Source organism: Rhamphochromis longiceps, linkage group LG6 (assembly GCF_057381845.1).
Source record: "Rhamphochromis longiceps isolate RC_006_pf linkage group LG6, R_longiceps_female_GT1.1, whole genome shotgun sequence".
NCBI lineage: Eukaryota > Metazoa > Chordata > Actinopteri > Cichliformes > Cichlidae > Rhamphochromis > Rhamphochromis longiceps.
The window spans coordinates 41,647,689-41,672,016 of record NC_140562.1 but is presented as its reverse complement, the minus strand read 5'-3'; the positions used below and the strand labels follow the sequence as shown (position 1 = coordinate 41,672,016).

The following is a 24,328-nucleotide window of genomic DNA, read 5'->3' as shown; positions in this document are numbered from 1 at the left end:
CCCCCCCCCCCGCAATGGCTCTACGCCCCCCCTAGGGGGCGGGCCCCACACTTTGGGAAGGTCTGGTTTAGGGGAAGGATACAGAAAGCTGTCTCAGAGATTTCAGCTGTCTGTTTCCACAGTTAGGAACATGTTGAGAAAATGGGAGACCACAGGCTCAGTTCAAGTTAAGGTTCGAAGTGTCAGGCCAAGAAAAATCTCGGATAGACAGAAGCGACGAATGGTGAGAACAGTCAGTCAACCCACAGACCGGCACCAAAGACCTACAACATCATCTTCCAGCTGATGGAGTCACTGTGCAAAGCGGAAGCTGCACCGGGGCTGGATCTTTCAACAAGACAACAAAATCAAAAAATCCACTAAGGCATTCATGCAGAGGAACAAGTACAACATGGCCATCTCAGTCCCCAGACCTGAATATTATTGAAAATCTGTGGTGTGAGTTAAAGAGAGCTGTCCATGCTCTGAAGCCATCAAACCTGAATGAACTAGAGATGTTTTGTAAAGAGGAATGGTCCAAAATGCCTTCAACCACAATCCAGACTCTCATTGGAACCTACAGGAAGCGTTTAGAGGCTGTTATTTCTGCTAAAGGTGGATCTACTAAATATTGATTTCATTTATTTTTTGTAGTGCCCAAATTTATGCACCTGCCTGATTTTGTTTGAACAATTATTGCACACTTTCTGTAAACCCAATAAACTTCATTTCACTTCTCAAATATCACTGTGTGTGTCTCCTATATGATACATTTAACTGACATTTTTTATTGTAACAGCCAACGATTTATACAGGGAAACAATGACTATTAACAAGGTTGCCCAAACTTTTGCATCCCACTGTAGTTGTCCAAATATTACTGAGGGCAAAGTTTAGTCTGCTGAATGCATGAGGAAACCATATACAGACAGTAACAACATCTGCATGGATCACTGGCACTATCGTAATTAATACGGAGTCTCTGAACAGCCCTCTCTCTTTCAGTCTAGGCAACCAGGCTACGTCTTTGGAGGCAGCATAAACTGATGCTTGCAACAATCACCTTGTTTGCTATGTGTGTTAACTTGTGAAGCCATTAATCTGCATTAACCAGATTAGCAATAACAAGAAAATTAGTGAACTGCAATAATCCATGAAGCTGCAGCCTTACTGCTTTTAAATGATGCACTTGATGTACAATGATCTCAGATTACCTGCTGCAGAACCTCGACCACAGTGGCATGCCATTATATTTAAAAAGGACACAGTGAGTCTGTGCGGAGAGCCAAGACAGCTGTAGTAATGCTGAAGTACTGCTCCTTGACTCCAGCTGAGAGGTCTGTCATTGGTAAAAATCTTGATTCAGGCTCAGATGCAGAAACTGCAAGCATGAAAAGTGCATACCCTCCCTCTGAAATCCTGAACTTTGTGCACCACATTGCTAACTCTATTTAATCAGCCAAAATAAATGGCTCATTATACTCTGCTTCCAATGTCTCTGCATTTCAGTCCATTTTTACTCTCTAAAACATGACAGATAAAACTTTCAGTTTTAATTCACCTATTTCCTCTATTTCAAGCCAGTGCTCTCACACCCTTTACTCTGGTGCTGGAGTACGATATGCATTTTGTGTAACAAACTTCATGTGTGACTTTTCTCTTGTGTTTGGATACAGTGTTTGAAACACTGTATCCAAAATTACTCGAAACTTCAAAAAAAGTTACCAGCTGTGCTTCTGTAGCTAGATGCTGACACATGTAGCCGATACAACTTTACTGACATCTGCAAGTATGACAAGCATGAGGGAGAAAAAAACGTTAGAGCAGGGATGATGTGGTGGGTGCAAGGAGTGGATGCTTGACAGTATTCGCCTTAAACTGCCTGTCAGGTTTAATTATTCCTTAATTAAGTAATAACCCAGAAAACGTTCCATTACTTCAACTGTAAAACCACAGAACAAGTGACATAACCACATATAACCAGCAGGGTGTTCTAAAGCACCAATGCTTATTGTATGGTGTCAGTAAACGGTGAATATGGTTTTGCAAAGATAAATGGTGATGTTTGGGTAAGTATATAGATCAGACTGTACTCTAGTGTCAGATATTGGTTTATCTGGACAGACGAGAAAGCAGTGAATAACATAAACAGAGTACTGCTACAAAGCTTATTCAAACTATAAAATTATCTTAAATAATCTTTAACAGACAGACGGGTGGTAAACAGCAGATTAATCCACATTGTGACTGACTTCCTACCCAAAACTGAATTTCAAAAAGGACAGATCACAGCTGTTTTACTCACCAGGTGGTGTTCCTCCTCAGTCTGCTGTACTTGAGTAAGAGCACTTTTTTTTTGCTTGAATTAGGTTTTTATTTTTCCATCTTCAGTGGCAGCAAAAAGTGTCATAAAGTCTATAAAACTAAATGTTTTGTTTTCTAGTCCTTTGTCATTGCTATAACTAATTACACAACCAAACATGCAATAACTCTCTAGGGGCGTTTACAGTGTCTCTGCTCTGAAAACTCCTAATTGGGAGTCTTTCTGTTCAGTGACCGTGAGGTCCTGCAAAGCAAATGCTTCCTCTGGGAGGAAGAATTACTGGGTGGAATCAGGCTCTGTGGAGAAGGTGACCCACCCCACTAAGGGGAAAGGGGATCTTGCTCCGCTCCTAACCACAAGGGTGTATCACTTGTCTTTGTTGCTTCACCACTAGTTTTCTTGATCATCTCTATCGTCCAGCTTCATCAGAAACAGAGTGTTAGAGAGGGTAAATGACAATATTTCAAGGCTTCCCTGGATTTCTTTCCTTCTGTGAACACAAAAAACTTATAGTAAAAACTGTATTATGCACTCAAACTCCCACTGTCTTTCTGGACCTCAACTCAGGATGTGACTCTATTGACCTCTTATATGCCTCTTGTATAACAGGATGTTGGCTGACTCCTGCTGCCAGCCCTCGAGTGGACAAGCCGCTTGTCTTGGAAATGAGTTATGTCAGGTCAGTTGGCTTATTTGAACAGTCATCAGGAGGAACAATGCCACAAATTTTGTGAGCTAACAAGAAAACCAAAACATGCTAAATCACATGATTAAGGTCATGCACCACACTGTGCTGTGATTTGTTATCGTCTTCCACATTTAGTTTTTATTGGGTCTCATTTCTCAAATTGCAAATTCTCCATTCCTCTCCGTGCATCTTAGTCCCTGAAACTAGGTATGTGGCAATGGATTGAAGCAGGGGACGCAGGTTTCCTGCTCGTCCTAAAGTCCACAATCAAGATGATTGTGCTCGCACCGCATTGACAAAGGAGTCAACCACAGCCCGGTACTCTCTCTCAACACCCACACTGATCCATCCAACCACTGCAGAGTCATCAGAAAACCTCTGAAGATGACAGGTCTCTGTGCAGTGGCGGAAGTCAACAATCCAGGACACAAGAGAGGCATCCAGCTGCATTTCAATCTGATGCCACTACTAAAAAAGTCCAACAAAGACTGTTCTTTTTAAGGAAAATGAGATCCTTTAATGTCTCATCTGAGATGTTGTCTTTGTTTTGTAGTTTTATTGAATGATGTCTTTTCGCTGCCTGGTTTGGTAACCTGACGGTGAAGAATAAGAATAAGTTGGGACTTCTGGTAAAAACTACTAGCAAAATTTCAGGGCGCTGGCAAGATGGACTTTTGGCTATTTACAACAAAAATGTGCTTAGGAAGGCTCATTCTATTGTTAATTGTTTGAACCATCCACTTCACAGTGAGTTTGAGTTGTTGCCTTCTGGGCGCCGTTTTTGAGTACCTTTGAGGAAGACCAAGACTCCAGGTTTCTTTTATCCCTACTGCATCCCATCTCCTTAGTGGCAAATGACCATCCTGTGACTTTCTATTACTATTATTGTCATTATTATTTTATATTATTGTTTTGTTTACTTTTATTTTGCCTGCTAAACTAATTTCACCCTGTGGGACAATAAAGAATTTGAATTGAATTGGCTATGACAGAGTGGATAATGTCACATGTGGGGTTAGCAGAGGGAGGCACAGAAACAGCCACCAAGATTAGATGGGTAAAAAACCTGACTTCAGAGTCGAACTGTGCTAGATTTGCTATTATGGACATTGATAATTAACAGTACTGGTTGTTTGATGAAACTGTCTGAGAAGATGTCATTTATTGCATGGGCTGATATGTATCTGAATGTGAATCTAATCTTTATTTAAAACATATAATTAGCAAACATTAATAAACACTAAAAAAAACCTTATATGAAATCAGAAATACAACTATTATTAGCTATTAGCTATAAATAAATATGCTATTTCATACATAGTTTCTGTAAAAGACACATAATTAGACAGAAGAGATAGCTAAATTAAATTAAATTCTTTAATTTTCTTTTGGTATTTCTGATATCTTTTTGTGATATGTTGATTAAGGCAAATAAAATAAAAAGTGGTATTTTTTGTGTGCACACTAAATATACTAAGCGTGTATGTATATACACAACAATACATTTAACCCATTACATCATTTGAGCAGCGGGGTGAGGACGGTGTTGGTAATGACTCCAGCAGCGAGGATGAGGATCATGATGAGTATCGCCAGGCCGCGCCGTAACACCAGCTGTGACACTGACAGAACATCTCCCACTGTAGTGGTGTTGGTGGTTTGACTCTCTTCTGGTATTTGCACCTCCATGTATACGTGGTCCACCCCGGCGCTCTCACCACTGGATCCAATAGTACTGATTGGGGTCTGGATGTGATTAGAGTCTAGGGTTTGGAAAGAGAAGCATGAATAAGACACTGTAATAATGGGATGTTTCAGCCAGTTTGCCCACTCACCTCTATTTTCCATCTTGATCGTGTCTTTTTCTTCTTTGACGCGGACTCCCGCTCGCACTTCAGCCTGATCAGACACAACAGTTAATGACATGCTTTGATGAATGAAAGTGTGATAAACTGTCAATAGATGCAGGTGCGCACCTCTTCAGCAGCCTTCTTCCAATCGAGTTTGCACAAAAATGTGATGAAAAAGATCGACTGCACGAACACGCAAACCGTAAGGCCTGTCCAAAATCCTACAGCAGAAAAAACAGAAGAAGAAGAGTTTTAATAGTTTTTCTGACAAGCAGGAAGTACATTTAATTTCTGACCGCAGCACGCATTTGTCACAATCCACCTGTAACCTGAAAGACACAACATACACTGGTTATATATAGAGATGTAGATGTGTAGATGAATAGCAGCATATGGCATATTATGATACGTCTTTAGCAAAAACTAAGCAAAAAACGCAAAAGCGAGGTGCTTTGCTTGGGATGATGATTGTGGTGTGCATTGAAGTTTGCATGGCCCAACATCTCCTCTTTATTCTTGTCTGTCCAAAGAACATTGTTCCATCAGATGCAATATTGCAAACCTAATCCATGCTGCAATGTTCCTTTTGGACAGAAGAGACTTTCTTCTGTCAAACCTTCATGGACAGCAACAAATGCTTCCCCAAAGTCACTGCTGATGTCTTTCCTCCCTGGCATTATTATAACATACTCGACTAGAAAACTACCAAAATGTCTGGTTTTATTTAATGAATATAATAAAATTAATTGTTATTATATAAAATTAGGGATAAATAAAGTACGACATATCTTATTTTCTCTTGTCTTGAATATGTAATATCAATCCAATGCTATGAAGGAAAACAAAGGAGCTTGGAATGCCACCCTCACTCAGTCCTCACCTACAACCCCCATTTTGGCTGCAAACATCAGAGACACACCAGTGGGTAAGCCAATAAAGTAGTACCCGATCAGGTTACACAGAGCACCAACCGACTGCTTTCCTACACCTCTGACAACTCCTCCAGTCACAGCCTGTAAACACAAACACAGATTTCTCTGAATCACATTTTATATTTGACAGTATTAGCCTGAAATGTCGATCACTGCTGTAAAATCATTTCTTACCGAAATCGCATCACCAAGATGCAAGAAACTAATTATCAACATGAGGTCAGAAACCCTCTGCAAAATATCGCTAAAAACAGTGTGCAGTTTCAGCTTCAGTACATCTGTCTGTACATTCACAAATATTGTCAAACATCAAGAACATATGAAACTTAATGAAAACAAGACCTTTAATACAATGGGACACATGAACAATGAATTTATTTGATTATAGCACTCACATAGGCTTGTTTTAGTTAACTGAAACTAGATAACAAGGGCAACATGTTTCTGAGACAAAGGTATAAATGATTATCTTGAATAATACATGTAATTAAAGAAGCAATAAATAAGAGAGGAACTCTTCCTGGAATCAAGGTTAAAGGTCAAAGATACTTACGGCTCTGATGTGAAAATGTATCCGATGACATCCTTTGAGACGCCAAAAATAATACTAACAAAGCATGCAATTATGACTGCAATGAGAAAAACCATTTAAATATTAAAATCACAGGAAAAACAGAAAAACAAGGAACACAAAAGGTGGCCAACTTTACAGTTTATATACAGTTGTGGTGAAAAATGTACTGTAATTTCATTATTCTTCTTTTTCCAAAGTGGAACGATTGTACAGCATTCACGTTTAACAACAAAAACAAGTTCAAAAACAAGGCACAAGTTGAATTTATGTTAACACTTTAGAACCTAAACCATGATATAACTGCCAGAAATCTTTCATTTTTTGATAATGGACTGTTTGTTGAACCTTTAGACAAAATATATATCAAATTTTAATCAGCATATATGAGGTTTAACTTGAATCACATTCGCTACATGAGCGATATTTTTGCAATTTAGTCATTAAAATGTGTCATGCAATTTAAATCATTTGGGGGTGGGGGTGGGGGTGGGGTGGGGTGGGGGGGAGTCACGCTGATGATCACAAAAAGGCATGTATCAAATACGATACGCTGGGATTTAAAGGGTTCAAGTTTAACTGCAGGCTCAAAATTACATGAAGTATACATAGTCCACAAATTTATTGCAGCTTATTCAACATGTGTTCTAATGCATATCAACTACATACTATTTTGCCCAGGGTCGGGTAAACAAACTGGTCCATAATAGGCAAAAGGTCACTGGTTCAATTTCAACTGGAGACAAATCCCCTTTGGGACTGTGTCAGGATGGGTATCCGGCATAAAACTGACCAGATCAATCATGCAAAGCTACCCCCTGTGGTGACCCCTTATGTTGACGGAACAGCCATGGACCCTGTATGGGTTGTGGAGGTACTCGAGCTTCCTCCCAGACCAAAGAAATGCATGTTAGGTTAGTTAATGGCTCTAATGTCACTGTATACATGAATATGAATGGTTGTCTATCTCTGAGTTGGCCCTGTGATGGACTTGGCACCGAGAGTCCACCATTAATCTACCATTAATTGGCTACGCTGTTGGAAGGTGGCTGGATGGATGAATAGTTCATTTATATTTTATGAAATGTATTCTACTTCATATTCTTATGTCATGAAGCTCAGCATGAAATAAAACTAATCCTGCTACTGCTCAGTTAGCAGTATTTTTACTTTTTTCTGTTCATTTAACACAGAAAATAATACTTAGTGTGTTGGTTCTTACATGCACAGATGATGGGGACTTTGCACGACAGCTTGGCCTGCTCGATGTTTCCTGCACCAAGTGCATTCCCAACCCGTACGCTGGCAGCACTAGCAAACCCTAATGGAATCTGTGGGAAAATCCATGTGTAATTCCAAAATGTAATGCCAGGTCAACATATAAGCAAAAGTCAAAAGGTTCACTGGAGTTACCATGTATGCAGTAACAGTCAATTCGTAGGATATCAAGTGAGCTCCCAACTCGGCCTCACTGATCACACCAGCCAGGAATCCTCCCACTTCAACCACCCACCACTCCAGACAGAGCATGAGCATGCTGGGGACAGCCAGCTGGGCAAAGGGTCCCCACTCCTGGAGACAGTCGAGGGACCAACCTGTGTGGGTCAGAGTGACTCTATATGTCATCTTTCAAACTATTGGTTTAAATTATGATTTAATTATGGGCCTCGGATCAACAATTACTAATGAGGAATTTGCATAAATCCGACATTACTATTAAACAATATTTAAATCCCACACATTTTAACTATTACAGAGATGTCTTGAAGTTTATTGGAACCGCAGTGTTAAAGAATAACCTCTCCTCCACACTGCACTCCACAGTTATAGAGTATGACTATTTTTGTCAAACATTAAACTCTTGAGTATTTATAATGGAAAACTTCAGGTATGAAAGGCCAAAAGCTAAATGATGCAACATGATGAAATTATTGGACAGAATTGGAAATAAGGCGAACGACACAGCAAAATCAAAACATTTCAGCAAGTTCAGGATCCCCGTAGAAGTAAAATGACTGACCTGCCCATGTGGCCTTATGCAGACCTCTCAAGTACATGTAAATGAATAAGACCGATGCCAACAAATACTGGGAGATGGCACTGGCTGCTGCTGATCCACTAGAAGATAAAAACATTAGAGATTAAAAGAAGGAAAAAAAATGAACAATTAAAGCTCCATATTTACAGGTGACAATTCAAGCACCCTAAGATAGGCTTCAGCCCCCTGTAACCCTGTAAAAAGACAAGTGAAAGAGGATGGATGGATGGGTTTCGAATTTGCTGTCAGTTCATTATTCCTTTGAGGTTTTTGAGAAACAATTTATATTCATGTTCTACATTTTGTTATATATTTTTTTCAATAGTGCCGCTTTGTATTTCCTTGTGCTTATGGGTTTTATAGTCTTCCGAAGCCTGGTATTGATTTCTTATTAGATATATGTTGTTTGCTTCAAATTAAGCACTTTAAACTAAAACCACTATCAATGTGTATGCCTGTTACATCTAACCCTTCTTTCCTTCCATCATGTGCAGACAGAGCTTTCAACGTGTGGCATGAACTGGGAATTCATAAATTAAAAGACGTGTAATCAAACGATACCTTCATGTCATTTCAACAATTAAAAGATAGATTTGGAATACTGTGCAGCCATTTTTTAAGATATCTTCAACTACGAAATTATATCCGCACACATCTGCCACAGTTTGAAAGCATGTTGTCTGATACCTTGACACTGACACTAAAAATATTACTGTGCTCAAGCTCATGATGTTATGGTCCTGAATCGGTGACCCAGTGTTTTGTGTATTATTGGTGTTATTCTATGATTTCATCTTTGTATATGACTTCTAGCCTTCTGAGTTCTGTTTTTGTATTTTAGTTTTGAGGGTTTTTTTCTGGTGCCTCTGTGTCTAGTTCTTAGGTTTAGTTCTGTGCCCAGTCTGTTTCCTGTTTTACTTTGACGGTCAGTGTATTCTCGTCTTTCAAGTGCACAAGGATCAAATGCAGGACACTTGATCCTTGTGTCCTGCATTTGGGTCTGCAAATTTACCAACACACCATAAAACCTGTGGTAATTCACCTAAATTCACTGGATCATGAATTTAGATAAAGAATTTAAAACACATATAGTTTTCACTGTCTGAATTGAGGTTACATTCAACCAATGATGTCACAGGAATGATGGAGGAAAACTTACGCAACACCCAAATCCAGCTGATGGATGAGGACGTAGTTGAATATTGCGTTAAAGACATTTCCGATTGCTCCAGTTATAACTTGAGGCCATATAATTCCCTGTACACCAAAGCACAAAATACAAATAATATTCATGTTAATGTTTTAAAAGCACAACCAGTTATTAAAGTAATGTAGGCCATATGCATGCTTCAAAAGCACTGCACCTGATTTTGAAGATACCTCCCCTGCAGATGGTACATGAAAGCAGCCTGAAGAAAGCAAACATTAAATTATAAGAGACTCGTTGACAGAAGTGAAGAACAAATTTGAGCACATGATCGGATCTTAGGTTAATCAGCACGCTAACACTTTTCAATGAAAACAATGAACATGTCAAATAATTAGTAATAAATCAAAGAAATAAAATGTATCACAGATTCTATACATTGATACACCTCCACTGCAAGTTATTAACCCTCATCCACTTTGTCTGATAGTTTATGCCTCAAAGTTCAACCAAGAATAAATGAGAGGGGGGCATCAAAGTTAGAGATTGAGCAGTATTGTTGAACAATGTAAATCTCCTTAGAAACGAATACCAAGTCAAACATGATAAATGGTGAATGCACTGATTCTTATAAAGTGCTTTTCTAATCTCTCAGAGCACTCAAAGTGCTTTTTACAACACGTCTCATTCACCCATCCAATCCTTAACCTCTTAAGCACCAACGCCCATAGATCTGGGGACAAAAGGGAGGAGATCACATTTAGGGTTAGGTGAGCATGCCTAAGTGCTTTTTATCTAACATTCACACTCCAATGGATTCATTGGAGAGTAACTTGGGGTTACTATTTTGCTGAAGGACATTTGGCATGCAGACTGGAGCAGCTAAGGGGTCAAACTACCAACCCTAACCCTTAGTAGATGACTTTCTCTACCACCCCGTGTGCTGAGGTGTGACCGATGCTCTCTGGACCTTAAATAGCACTGCATCTGTTGTTAAGACCCTCAGTTCTGGATATCAACCTGCCTTTTGTTTAAATATTGAACACCTTCCAAATCTGCATCAAATCCTGTCAAACTCACCGGCAGAGCGGGCATGAAGATCTTCACATAGAGCTGGGAGAGGCTTCATGTGGAAATGAAAAAAACAAAGTAAGCCTGTGAAACTGATGATGGTGACATTTGACTGCACATAAATTAAGGTTACATACCATTTTGCTTGTTCTTTTACTTCATTCTGCTCATTACTGTTTCATGCTGTGTTACACAATGGTGACTTTAATGCGTTATGCTGTAAAATAAGCCCACCAATGATGGTGCTTCCTTTTTATACTTATTGGGTCCAACTAATCCCAAATAGTTTAGACAAACTGAAAATGCATCTCAGGTCTCAGGATGTTAATTATCTTTTTAAAAGTTTTTGGCAGCTTTATCCAAAAGTCGAGGCACAGTAACAATGTGACAAACAAACAAACACAGCACGTAGTTTAAGTAGTGTTGGGTTGTAAACCTGTACAAGGATCTACTGAATTATTTCTCACAGGTCAGAAATGTGTGCAGTAAGAACCAGCACACATTTCCATGCATTTCCACTGCTGAGTTAACAGCTGGTTTCTGCTGCTACAGGTGGTCAAACTATGAGGTTTGGTATAATGTGCTTTTCGATTACTGCATTACAGTGACGCCCCGTTTATCTCGAGTTACGTTCTAAAAATATGTTGTTTTTAGGCTGTAAAACCCGTCACTACACCCGAAAGACAAAACGCCAAAACACAGACTTAACAATGTGGTGTATGCTGTACAGTGCAGCGAGGAATGCCCGGACCTCTACATTGGAGAGACCAAACAGCCACTTCACAAGCACATGGCCCAACATAGAAGAGCCACCTCCACAGGACAAGACTCAGCAGTCCATCTGCATCTTAAACATTAATGAATCAATGGTACGGAAGTAGAGGAAGCAAGAACAATGAGTTGAGTAAAGTTTAACTCATCTGACTGTTTTGTTTTGCCTAATGCCTCATGGTCTGAAAAATACGGTAACTTCTACCTTCCTTTAGCATGTCCAGAAGTTCATCATTTGTGAGATGGTTAGCATCTTTCTCTGTATCTTGGGTGCTACCGCAGGTGCCTTTGACGGTGCAAAACGTTTCGTCGACATTGTTGTTTTTGTTGGGGAGAAAACTTACAAACATACAGTACAGCACTTCAGAGTCACACTGCTAGTGATCGAAGATTTATGTAAATTTGACAAGCTGAATGCATTCTGTACTGTACAGGAGACACGGCACGGAGGAGATCGATTGACAATGGACAGCCGATCATGGACACAATGCACTGTGAAAACAGAAAAACAAAAACAAAAAAACATGCAAAATTGCACAAAAAAAATCCGCGAAACAGCGGAAGGTGAACCGCAGTATAGCGAGGGACCACTGTATTTTTTGCACAAACTAACAGTGCTTGGCATTTTGCATAATTTGTGTTTCTTTAAGAGTGAGACAGACACATGCTCAGCAGTGTCACAACATCCACGCGTCTGTTATTGCTGGTTAATAACAGCTCACCTGGCGACCTCTGGACTCTGTTTGAGAGCAAGTAGGAGAGGCTCAGTGTTGATGAGGATGGCCCAACAAGGGAAACAGGCCAGCAGCAGAATCAGAACTCCCCTCTGGAGAATCACACCCACACGCTTCAAGTTACCGCTCCCATACGTCTGCGTGAAACAGGTAGACAGACGCTCGGGTGAGAAAAGTTGGAAAACACAGAATCCCACCAAAGAACAAGGGTATGACTGATCATAGAAAAATAACTCCACACAAAAGCTCAGTGTTGAGATGTTTAAAAGGGCATTCCAGGAGAACCTGGGAACCCAGCTGTGCTGCTTGTGTTTGTCTTGGTTACACAAATAAAGTGAAAGCTCTGGTGAGGACCCTACCTGAGATATGAGGGTATCACAAGTTAACGACAAACCGGTGCCAATGGAAATACCAGTGACGTTAACTACCTGCAAACGAAACACAACATGCATAAAGTGGGGTAAAAAATGATGCATATTTACAGTTCAACAACAAAGGCACTGAAATGTCTGCTCACCGCAATTGATAATGCTACAGCTGCAAGTTCAGTTTTCCCCAGGTGACCACAGAACACCGTGCTGACAAAACCGATCATGAAAATCATGAACTGGGAAATGACCTGAAGCACAGAAGAGGAGATCCTGACTCTGTGTTGTATTTAGAAATACATTTAAAGGAAAAATAAATAAGTAATGAATATGGTTAAAACATTTAGTAACTTAAGGATGTTAAACATATAGCAAATATCTAAAATAGATGGATACTTCCCACAAGGGAAATTTCTGTGTTACAGCAGCACGATAAAGAGTAAAAATAGTAAAAACATAAGCAACTGTATGTTTTGGGGGCTTAAAGAAAACATGGAGGAATTTGATATGTAATCCAAATAATGCATAAAAACATAGTAACTTAATTTAAAATTAAATGATTGTAATACTAAACAGATATACACAGTACAGTCCTACAGTGCTTGAGGTCCATTCAGAAACAGGACTTCATAATAACATAAATAACATTTAATGTATTTATTAATAAGACACTAAACCAGGGTCCAGGTCCCACGTTTAAATCAAATTACAGTTTATTGACACATGGTGCATCTTCTGTAGTAAATCCGTTCTTCCTGTCAGTAACAACAGACAGAGAGTGTGACAAACTTCAAATGAGCTTCAAATTTACACACAGTCTTACCACTGGTCCCACCAGTTTGGAAAGTTGCACAAGCTCATTGCGGTAAACTGACGGAATAAACCGAGGGACACATATGTGGCAACAGCCTCGGGAGCTCTGTGCGCAAGCAGCCGCTGCACTTTCCTTTAAATCCTCTTTCACTGCCTCGGTGCATTTTCCTGAGTCCATAATTGAACAAATACAGATCCTCTTCACAAACAGCTCTGGGTGATTTCTGTCACTCAGGCAGAAGAAAATGTTGTTGGTTTGATAACCAGCGCAGGAGTCTGAGGAGGGGCCAGACACATACTGTCCTCCTCACCTTACAGCCAACCAACTCTTGACTCTGTTTAGGTGTGATTTCTGCTATTGCAAAATACTCAATACACTTGTACAAATAAAGCATTCACTTACAGTTGATCATTAAAATGACAGTTAAAAGATGCTGGTGATATTCCTTAGTAAATGGTAAATGGCCTGTATTTGTATAGCGCTTTTACTAGTCCCCCCTAGGGACCCCAAAGCACTTTACACACCCAGTCATCCACTCTCACATTCACACACTGGTGGAGGCAGCTACAGTTGTAGCCACAGCTGCCCTGGGACAGACTGACAGAAGCGAGGCTGCCATATCGCACCATCGGCCCTTCTGGCCCACACCAGTAGGCGGTAGGTGAAGCGTCTTGCCCAAGGACACAACGACCGAGACTGTCTGAGCCGGGGCTCGAACCGGCAACCTTCCGATTACAAGGCGAACTCCCAACTCTTGAGGCACGATTGTCCCCTAATCCAATCGAGTAAAGGCTCTAATCCTTCTGGAAAGTAGCACTTTCCAGAAGGATTAGAGCCTTTCCTCGATTGCACTGGGTCCTTCCACCTGCAAATAAAACAGGGTCCAATGAAACAGAGTGAGACTGGATGAGGTTGTAACTAAAGTAACTAAAGGTAGCAAAGGATGATTTATTTACAGAACATAATTAAGGTGAATGTGTATGTCAGCAAGTCAGTAGTGTAAAACGTGCATGAGCATGTGACAAGGTCAGTAAGAATCAAAAACACATGTTGTAGCTGAGCCAGTGTAGTCTAGGAAGCTGGTGTCCAAACCAAACAATAGCAGTGAGGAAAGGATAACCAGAGAGCAAGGGAAGGATCTGCTGCAGGAAAGAGGGAGCTTTTATAGTTAAACTCACTGGGCTTAGCTGTACCTCAAGCAGCAAGCTTCTTTAATCAGCTCCTGCAGAACGAAGCACAGCACAAAAAACAAAACAGAGACACCCATCACCTGGGGTCATCAAAATATGCAGCGCTCAGATACCAGAATACATCTTTATTAAGTTTCACTGTGAAAAAATGACTCAAAATTTCATAAAAAAAGTCTGTTCCACTTGACAGAGTATTGCAGATATTCAAATATGATGCAGTGAAATGAAAACAAAGCTGAAAAATGGCTCTTCTTTTAAATGTCATGTAAATAAAAGCGCTGGATACTGACAACAATATAAATCTCTAAACAATATTTCCCACAAATATTTGAAGACTTTTATGCAACAGACCTCAAATGGCTTGAAAATGCAAATGATTAGAGGTAATTTGTCTGGCCCTGAATACGTAACAGTCTGCTCGTTGCATCACAAAACAGTTACTTTTTAACAGAGAAAAGAAACACTGTCATCCCAGACTTGAACTGAAGATGAGAAATAAATAAACAGCTGAAAACGACTGAACCAAGATGGGGCTGAGTGGGACAGAAGTCATTACCACAGGTAGCTCAGTGATGAGCTCTGTGCTTGTCTCTGAGATGAGACTGATGACTTACAGTGAGCTCTGAGTGACTTCAAAGAGACGACTTTTTGACGTTTGCTTCAATAAGATTCTTATTTATGTATTTATTTTACAGTGGAGCTGTTTAATCATACATAAATACACACATTCACACTTAAAGCTGCCCAGTATGACCAGAAGACAGTGATTCATAAATTATCAAGTGACTGCTTCAATGCTTTGCAGACTCTTTATTGTTACATTATTATGAATCAGGACAATACTTTTACACAGCAACTTCCTCAGAGGGTTTCAGTTACCTGGACATTTAAATTCAGTAGAATCACCAGCATAAAAATATAAAACCAAAATTTTTACATTTGATTCTGGAGAAGTGGAGACGAACAGGTGAGCATCAGGGAGCAGGGTCAGGTCATTGATGGGAAACTGAGTCAGTCTGAGGGTAAGTGTTACCATGGTAACAACCCCTTGTTGTGAGAATGTCACACACTAGAGGAGCAGTTTATTAGGAACACCTGTACACCCGTTTGATTGTGATTGTACAAAGACATGCAGATATGGTCTTATTTACCATAAATGATTGTCAAACGTAATTAGACAGACAGGGCAAAATTTAATTAAATCCTTAATCTTCTTTGGTACTTCTGATTTAGCTTTTAGGCAGACAAATCAGTTTCTATGCTTAATGCTACAACAAAAATACCCCACAGTTCACAAAAAAATCCTACTAGAGACATGATTTTATCAATTTCAGAATCCTCCCATATGGAACAGATATATAGATATACAGATATATACAGTGGTCGCCCCATGATCGGAAGGTCGGCGGTTCGAATCCACTTAACGGCTACCCTGAGGTACCCCTGAGCAAGGTACCGTCCCTACACACTGCTCCCCGGGCGCCTGCTTAGTGGGCTGCCCACTGCTTCACTGAGTGAATGGGTCAAATGCAGAGAAAAAACAAGTAATTTCCCCATGGGGATCAATAAAGTATCCATTATTATTATTATTATCATTATATAAATCTTATAAAGTTTGTATCTGTCTTGTGTGAAACTTGTATGAAAAGCATATAAGAGTGAAAACAGATATAAGATCCCTTGAAAAATTATATAATGAAACTTGTATGTTTTGGATACTTCCTAAAACAATGTATGAAAGTAATGAGAAAGTGGCCACTTTCATGAGTAATCACATATAAGTTTCTTGTTCTTGAGTCACAGCATTCATGACATTTTCAGAAAATGTTACCTCTGACCTTGAGATCAAAGTCACTGAAATTCAAACTCATCCAAGAATTTTAGTAGCTGCACCGAAGCTATCAATTTGAAAAACTTTAAACCAACCTGAGCCGCTGAGTTGTGGCATCATGTGACATCACAGTCATATTTTTATTCTGAAAATACAGACTGTAAAGAATGTTACCTTTGCATCAACAAATCTGTAAAGTCTTCAGTAACCCAACCTGAGCTGCTGAAATATGGCATCTTAAATATCACATTCCTTCCACCAAAACAGACCAAGTGCCCAATCTGGAACCAGTTGCACCTTACAATAACCACCAATGAGTCACAAATGTAGCCTGGGATTCTGTCCTTGATTTCTTTGCATTTTACCATAATTTTTTTTACTGTTATAGTCTGTTCTCAAACTGAAATGTGACCTGGATCTCATCAGACACCATGGTCCTGCACCAACACTGGAAAAAGCTCAAGAGAAAAAAGTTTTATAATGTATAAAGATGCACAGCGCCTTCTTTTTGCTTCAAGAGCAGGTCTAGTCCCAGTGAACAGAGTGTCCCTGAAGACATCTGCTTTCTCATACTTCTGTTTTGTATCTCCTTGTTTTCACTGTCTTTATACAGGATTGTTGATAAAATGTACATTAAGTTCTATGAGTCACAAAGATCAACTGTCATCAAACTGATTATCATTATCAAACAGTGGCCTCATTTTACACACATTTTCATTAAAGGCCTTAATAAAGCTGTCCTTTGTTTACTACATATTCCGCCTTTTTCATCTTATTGAATTCATCTCTGTGGCCGGACACTGTAAGACGGGGCACAGACTGCACACAGCTGTTCCTCTGTTGAATCAACAGTGTAAGTAACTCTCCCACAAAAGAAGGTGCATTTTTATTACTTAGATAAACTTTGTGCTCCAACTCATGACTCTATTTAAGGGTGATTTTTGCTGTGAGGATTATTCATGTTAATTTAAAAAAAAAAAATCATTATTACAAGTAGCTGATGAGCCACAGCTTCCTTGGGGATTTTACAAATCAATGGCCTGTAATTCTTTAACACAGTGAAATTTAGGGAGTTTTTTTTAACAGGCTGTATTTAATTGATCTGGTATGCAACCTGATGAAAGTCATTGATTGATAGCAGAAGTTAGGTGAAGATGGAAGACTCACAATGAGAAATTTGGGAGTAATACTGGCCTTAAGGCAGGAAGTAGTATAGGAGATATGTAATGGAAAACTCGATAAAGCTCAGATACCAGATTAGCTGAGAATCTTGGACCGGTTGTCAGGATCCAGGTTTGCTGTGTGACCTAATAAAAGTGATCTTAACAGCAAAAAACCCCAAATTATGTATATATATAATTTTTTTTCAATCAGCAGAAGACACAGTAAGAAACCCAGACTAGATTAAGGTTAATTAAGATTAAGGTTAATTATTGAAGGTGTTAACAGGAAGCTTGGACTGTGCATATTATTGATAATCGAGTCAGAGAAGATGAATGTTCTGAGTTGCTTGAATGTATTGCCGCTTCATGTGAAGCTAGTTCAGCATTTTATCATTTTTATTCATAATTGTTGATTTAATTGGAGGGATTGAAACTGGAACAAATCTGGATTTTAAAGCTATGTTTTCTGAGAGCTAATATACTCAGCTCACAAGAAAAGTATTTATACTCTAAATTTACACATTTTTCTTTTAAAATCAGATTTGACTTTTGCACATGAAATTTTTTTTAGTTTTTGTTTTTTTGCCCAGTTGACCGTTAAAATGAAAGTTAAAAACTGATGCCTCAGTGCTAGAGTGGTTCATGTGCTTTTTTTTTTGGTTTTTTTTTTTAGCACACAGAGCTTAGATATTAAAATGTATCTGTATTAAGTTACATTGTGACAGCATGACTCCAAGCACCATATTGTCTACATGACAAAGTATTACAAATATATAGTGCATCCATCGATCCTTCCTCTTCTGTTTATCCTTATCAGGGTTCCTGCTGGGAGGGCTGGATCCTAGCTCAGCTACCATATGGCGAGAGGCAGGGTTCACCCTGGACAGGTTGCCAATCTGATGTAGGGCTAACACACCGACAGGAAACCATTCACTGCTAGAGAGTTAATACCCTACAGCTTATGACAAAATTTGATCCGAAGTGATTGATGGCCCTAATCACGACCTTTTGACCTCCCGCCCCTCCCCCCGGAAGCGTGTAATGAGCGTGACGAATCGTATCCGGAGAAGGGGGGTGGGAAACCCCCCGCGTGACGAATTATATCCTGAGAAAGGGGGGCGAACCCCGGAAGCGCGCCATCTGTTGCTAACCGTGTCGAATTGCATCCTGAAAAAGGAGGGGTGAACCCCCGGAAGAGCGCCATCTGTTGTTGGGAAAAAAAGTTTTTAGTGGGAGGGACTGCAGCGAGGGAGGAGAATAAAAACCAGAGAGGTGGAGCCCCGTCACAATTTCTAAGTCTCACACACACACACAAGATGGATTCTTTCCTTCTGCAGCCCTCCAGCGGTCCTGTTTACTTGGACGGTGAAGAAATCTGCTCTCCCGCAGAACCCTCCTCGAGCATGGGCGGCAGCAGCAGCGAGTGGGCATCGTCGATTATCAGCGATACGCCCGTCTCTGTCTACAGTACCAGACCCGAAGCAACCGACACTCCGCGGAAAGAAGGAAGAAGTAAGAGCGTCTTCATGTTCCGCAGCCAAATTCCAGCACCGAGAAACTTGCGAGGAGAATGGACTCTGCCTGCTGAGGGTTGTGGAAAGTGGGGCTACATATTCAAATATGAGTCGGGGGAGCTCTGGTTTTATCAGTTGAACGAAGGAGAAAGCTTGACGGAATCGAGCAGCATTGTGAAGCTGACTCCCAATGACTGGGCCGTGCTGAAGCTGCTGGTTGCGATGGCTATCGGAGAGGCAAATGAGGATTTTCCCATTCCTGAAGAGGAAGATGTTGCTGCTAAAAGACCCCGGAGAGAGGTAGATTCTCCTCCCCCTCCTCCTCCTTCTCCTTCCGGCTTCGGTGATGAAGAAGAGCATGATGCTGCTGATGATGAAAAAGATCCTCCTTCCCCTCCTTCTGTCTCCTCTGATGAAAAAGAGGATACTGCTGTTGAGAATGATGAGGATAAAGAAAAGACCCCCTCTGTAGAGGATGTTTCCTCCCCTGATGAATCAGCTGTTGAATCAGCTGATGATGATCATCCTCTCGACACAGTTACAGAAGAAGAAGAAGAAGAAGAAGAAGAAGAAGAAGAAGAAGATGATGATGAGCCCCTGGCTGAAAAACTTCCAGAAGAAGATGATGAGCCCGCAGCTCCAGAAATAAAAGAGGAGAAAGCAGCTCCTGAGAATAAAGAAAACATTCCCCCAGCTCCAGAAATAAAAGAGGAGAAAGCAGCCGCTGAGAATAAAGAAAACATTCCCCCGGCTCCAGAAAAAGCTACGGAAGAAGAAATAGAAGCTATTCCCCCTCCCCCGCCGCGGAACGGAGGCATACGCTTCAACGATGAGCAGCTGATCAAGACTAAAACAATCTTGTCAACCGTCTGGTCTTCAGGAACCACAGCCACGGGGAGATGGAGAATGAGAGCTAGTCTGCGTTCGACTGACGAGTCTGATGCGCCTGACATTTTTGTCATGGAGAAATTCAACCCCGACTGCGGATTATTTCGCAGCATGATGGTTATACCAGCCAAAGAGTGGGTCGTAAGAATGCTGCAAGTGAGGAAGGATATTACAATTCTTTTTCAAACTTGCCGCTGCTGGAGGGATGCTGTAGGAGTAAGGAAATGTCTCAACTTCTGAAAATCCCCGCCCCTCCCGGACCACGCCCCCCTTCCTTCTGTTTTAAAAGTCCGATCAAAAAGCCTTTTTTAGCTCAGAGAGAGAGATGGACTCTGCACCCCTGCTTCGCGATGAGGAGACCAGCTCCACCGATTGTTTTTCTGACGAGGGCGAGCTGGTACCCGACACTCCCGGTTACTACGGGCCTCTGAAGCGCCAGAGGCGGCAGCGGCAGCAGCATACCGACGAGATGGACGGCTGGGCGTCTTCTTTATTCATCGACACTGTGAAAACGGCTGTGTATCATCTGGTCAACTTGGTGATAAACAAGCACCGCACCGACGAATGTAATGGATGTAAGATAGACCATCCCAGCCAGAGACAACACGAGTGCCTGCAAATTCTGGAGGATGATTTTTATTCCGACAATTATTATAACATCAGAAAGAAACTGCTCACTCCTCGCTTTGTCCCTTCCATTCAACCAGTGGCGGCTGGCCCATAGGGGGCGCTCGGGCTCCGCCCCCCCAAATGTGGAGGAGTAAAAATATATATTTTTAAAAAATTCATCAATGATAGTTTTACTATGTGTGTGCCCATATACAGCCAGGCGTATTTTAACATTTTCACCAGCTGACTCATTAAAGTTCAACCAACAAACGGTGTTTTTCTTCTTCTGGGGCGCTCGTCAAAGCGCCCTTGATATGCAGCGAAATAGCCTATCATTAAATGGTTGCCAGGGGAAAATAATAAATATTTGACCTATCAGCGTCGCTGAATTAAATGGTTTGGGGGCGCTTAAAATTGCGCCCCTGCAGAAAACGCGCGAAGATTTGCTGTTCTAGAATTTTACCTCAGTCAGTAGCCTAAGTGAGCTATAAGGTCAGAGAGAGACGATGGCAGCGGTATTGTTAACGGTTGAGGCACAGCCTCCCCCAAATTCGGTTAGATCGCTTCTAACCTACCCTTTTGCCAGAAGGACAATGGCAGAAAAACTGCAAGTTAAAGAGTTGGGACCTGACAAGCCCGAAATTCAACTAACCCAGGCAACGAAGGAGAAGTCAAAAGCATACAACAGGACTTTTTGTCGGAGTTGGTTCCAGCGCAAGTCGTGGCTGACAGGCTGTGGAACAGCTAATGCACTTTTTTGTTTCCCGTGCATACTGTTCAAAAGTGACAAGTGTGATTTGACGTGGACACAATCTGGACAAACCGACTTAAAGCACCTCTCCGAACGAATCAAGAAACATGAAAGCTCACGAGTTCATATGGACAACAGTGTAAAGCTAGCTGTGCTAGGGAAAACTAGCATAGCGGCGCAGCTAGATGATGGACATCGGATTGCTTTAAGAAGGCACAACGAAGAGGTAGATAAAAACCGTCATATTTTATCTAAAATCATCGATTGTATTAAGTTTTGTGGTGCTTTTGAGCTAGCAATGCGGGGACATGATGAAAGTGATTCCTCAGACAATCCAGGGATTTTTAGAGGTTTAGTCGACTTGATGGCATCAATTGATCACGACTTGAGGCAACACCTTGAAAATGCTACTGTATTTAAAGGCACCTCGAAAACAGTCCAGAACGAGATCCTGGATTGCATGTTGGCAGTTCTGAGAGAAAGGATCGTGGAAGAAGTAAAGGCAGCGAAGTTTTTAGCCATTCAAGCTGATGAAACCACTGACATTTCTACACACTGTCAGTTAGTCATGGTGCTAAGATACATTGACCAACGAAACCGTATTCAAGAGCGTTTTTTTGAATTCATCAAGCTACCCAATGCTTGTGCAGATGCAATAGCCAGTGCCTTATCGGAGAGGCTGCGCTTCATCCTCCCCCAGGGACAAGAGAGAAAGTTGATCGCCCAGGCCTACGATGGGGCCGCTGTAATGAGGGGTACCACTGGAGGAGTGCAGCGTAAGATACAGGACATTTATGCTAACGCTCACTACGTACATTGTTATGCCCATCAGTTAAACCTGGTAATGCAACAAGCAACCTCCCACATCCCTCAAATCAGTCACTTTTTTTCCGACATAGCAGGATTCGCTTCTTTTTTTACTAAATCGAGCAAGAGGACTGCAGTGCTTGACGAGGTGGTGGCGCACCGACTTCCAAGTGCATCGGCAACCCGTTGGAACTTCAACAGTCGTGCTGTGAATACAGTGTATGAACATAAAGACGATCTGGTGAGGTGTTTTCAGACCATCCGTAACAGTGAAGGATTTGATGCCCCTACAAAGAGAGATGCCGGTGGTTTCGTGAGAATGCTGGAAGACGAAGCTTTCTGTTTTTTCCTGGCCTTGTTTCACAAGATAATGCCACATGTAGACATGCTGTATAACCACCTACAGAAGAGAAACATCGATTCTGTCACCATCGCAGGGATCACCCAGACATTCATCAGCCGCATGCAGGCTATCAGGTAGGCATAAAAGCATAAATATGTAACCTAGAATAAATGTTAATTATCTATGCATAGATTCTATCAAATTCTCTGCATATATTCTGTGTTCTGTGACTTAAATGTTTAATGGAATTCAGATAATTTTGATTTATATCAGCCTTTGAAGTAATTTTATGAAAAATATTTGATTAAGTATATTTGATGAAGTATATTCCCAGTAATGATTTGATGTAGCCTATACCATAGGCTATTTCCTGAAATTATGGCCAGGGCCTTTATTTACTTGCACTGGTTTTCCCCCAGCCATTAAACCAGGTCCGGTTATTAATTAAATCCGGTAATTCCCGGTAATTAGAACACAACCTTTGTTTGGTTTGTGTTTGGTTAATATATCCCTATTCAGTTTTCAGAAGCCATTAATGAAACTTATGTATTGGATCAGGGAGGCACTTCCTAATCTGGTTGTGGATGAGGAGTACAGGGGACCTGTTCAAGACCCACCCACAAAGAGACGGAGAACATTGGGGGAAGACAGGCAACACCATTTGGCACTGGAGGTAAGCACTAGCTGCTTGGTCTGATTTAAATCGGATCATCAGATAAAATCTAATGACGATGCTGTCAGATGTCATTTGATATAGTGGTCATGACTGTTTTGTTTTGTTATGGACAGATTTTTTTTTTCAGAATAATGATTAACATGAGACATGTGCCAAAGTCTTACCACTGAATCTAACTCTTACCAATTATATATTATTGGATAGGTGTGCGACACCATTATGAGCCATGCCAAGGAGAGGTTTTCTTTCACCAAGCACCTTGTCAGCGCCACTCTGTTGCAAGGAGACTTGTTCCAACAACACAGCAAAAATTTTCCAGATGCAGCACTACAAACCACAGTGGAAGCCTATCCCTCATTGGACAAAGCCAGACTTAAAACAGAACTGTCCCTGATCTACGACAACGAGGAGTTTCAGAGTTGTAGTGGTGCGCTGGCGCTCTATCAGGTTCTGATGGAAAACAACCTTCAAGACACATTCACCGAAACTGTAAGTCTTCTTAACATCCTCATCACCACACCAATGACAACATCAGAATCGGAGAGGTGTTTCTCTACTTTAAAGAGGATAAAAACTTTCCTGAGAAACAATATGGCTCAGGATCGGCTCAACGCTCTGGCTATGCTGTCCATAGAGAAAAAACTCACACAAGAACTTCCTGATTTCAACACCAGGGTCATCGTGAAATTTGCCACTCAGAAAGACAGACGAGCAAAGTTCTTGTACAAATAAGAACCCTTAACCATATTTACTCTCTTTCTCCATCCCTCTCTCTTTCTCTCTTTAGCCCACCCCCCCAATCAGTTTACAGTTGTTGTTTTCAATAGTTATTTTTCATTCATTCAAAAAAAAAAAAAAAAATCTGTTCATGTTCATTTTTACAAATCTATACAAATGGCCAGAATATGGTTGTTCATTTTAAATTTAAATTAAAATTGTGTTGTTTGATGTACTCATTAAATGGGTCATTTTAGTCGATATCATAAAAATTGCCCCCCCTGAGATTTTTTTCAGGAGCCGCCACTGCATTCAACGTCTGCTGATTGCTCGCAACATCAAGACTGAGGACGTTAAAGTCGGGATGGTTGCGGAGACCCTGCTTCATGAGCTGAAATCGGTGAGGAAAGTCTTTGACGCCATCACAGACGCTTATGACAATTTGGTGGGGCAAGATGTGGTTAAAATCGGGGAACTCCGTTTGGTTACGGAGTTTTACAAAGGTTGCTGATTCTTATCCTGCATGCTTCCTATATTTAACCTTGTTTTTTAA

General features: G+C 40.8%; 2 protein-coding genes across 2 annotated transcripts; one reads left to right on the top strand and one right to left on the bottom strand.

The window, feature by feature from the left end:
* Positions 1-4,508: 4,508 nt before the first annotated feature.
* On the bottom strand, positions 4,509-13,463 carry LOC146668768 (multidrug and toxin extrusion protein 1-like). The gene is made up of 16 exons (XM_085408357.1): positions 13,296-13,463; positions 12,622-12,723; positions 12,464-12,532; positions 12,093-12,241; positions 10,609-10,651; positions 9,746-9,790; positions 9,541-9,638; positions 8,364-8,461; positions 7,757-7,938; positions 7,566-7,674; positions 6,326-6,401; positions 5,947-6,016; positions 5,721-5,853; positions 4,967-5,061; positions 4,826-4,889; positions 4,509-4,753 (listed from the first exon to the last, which is right to left on the bottom strand). Exons 1-16 carry the CDS (start codon positions 13,461-13,463, stop codon positions 4,509-4,511), a joined length of 1,746 nt encoding a protein of 581 aa, XP_085264483.1.
* Positions 13,464-21,383: 7,920 nt separating this feature from the next.
* On the top strand, positions 21,384-23,790 carry LOC146668767 (zinc finger MYM-type protein 1-like). The gene is made up of 3 exons (XM_085408356.1): positions 21,384-22,516; positions 22,941-23,055; positions 23,263-23,790. Exons 1-3 carry the CDS (start codon positions 21,531-21,533, stop codon positions 23,788-23,790), a joined length of 1,629 nt encoding a protein of 542 aa, XP_085264482.1. The 5' UTR covers positions 21,384-21,530.
* The last annotated feature ends 538 nt before the right edge of the window (positions 23,791-24,328 follow it).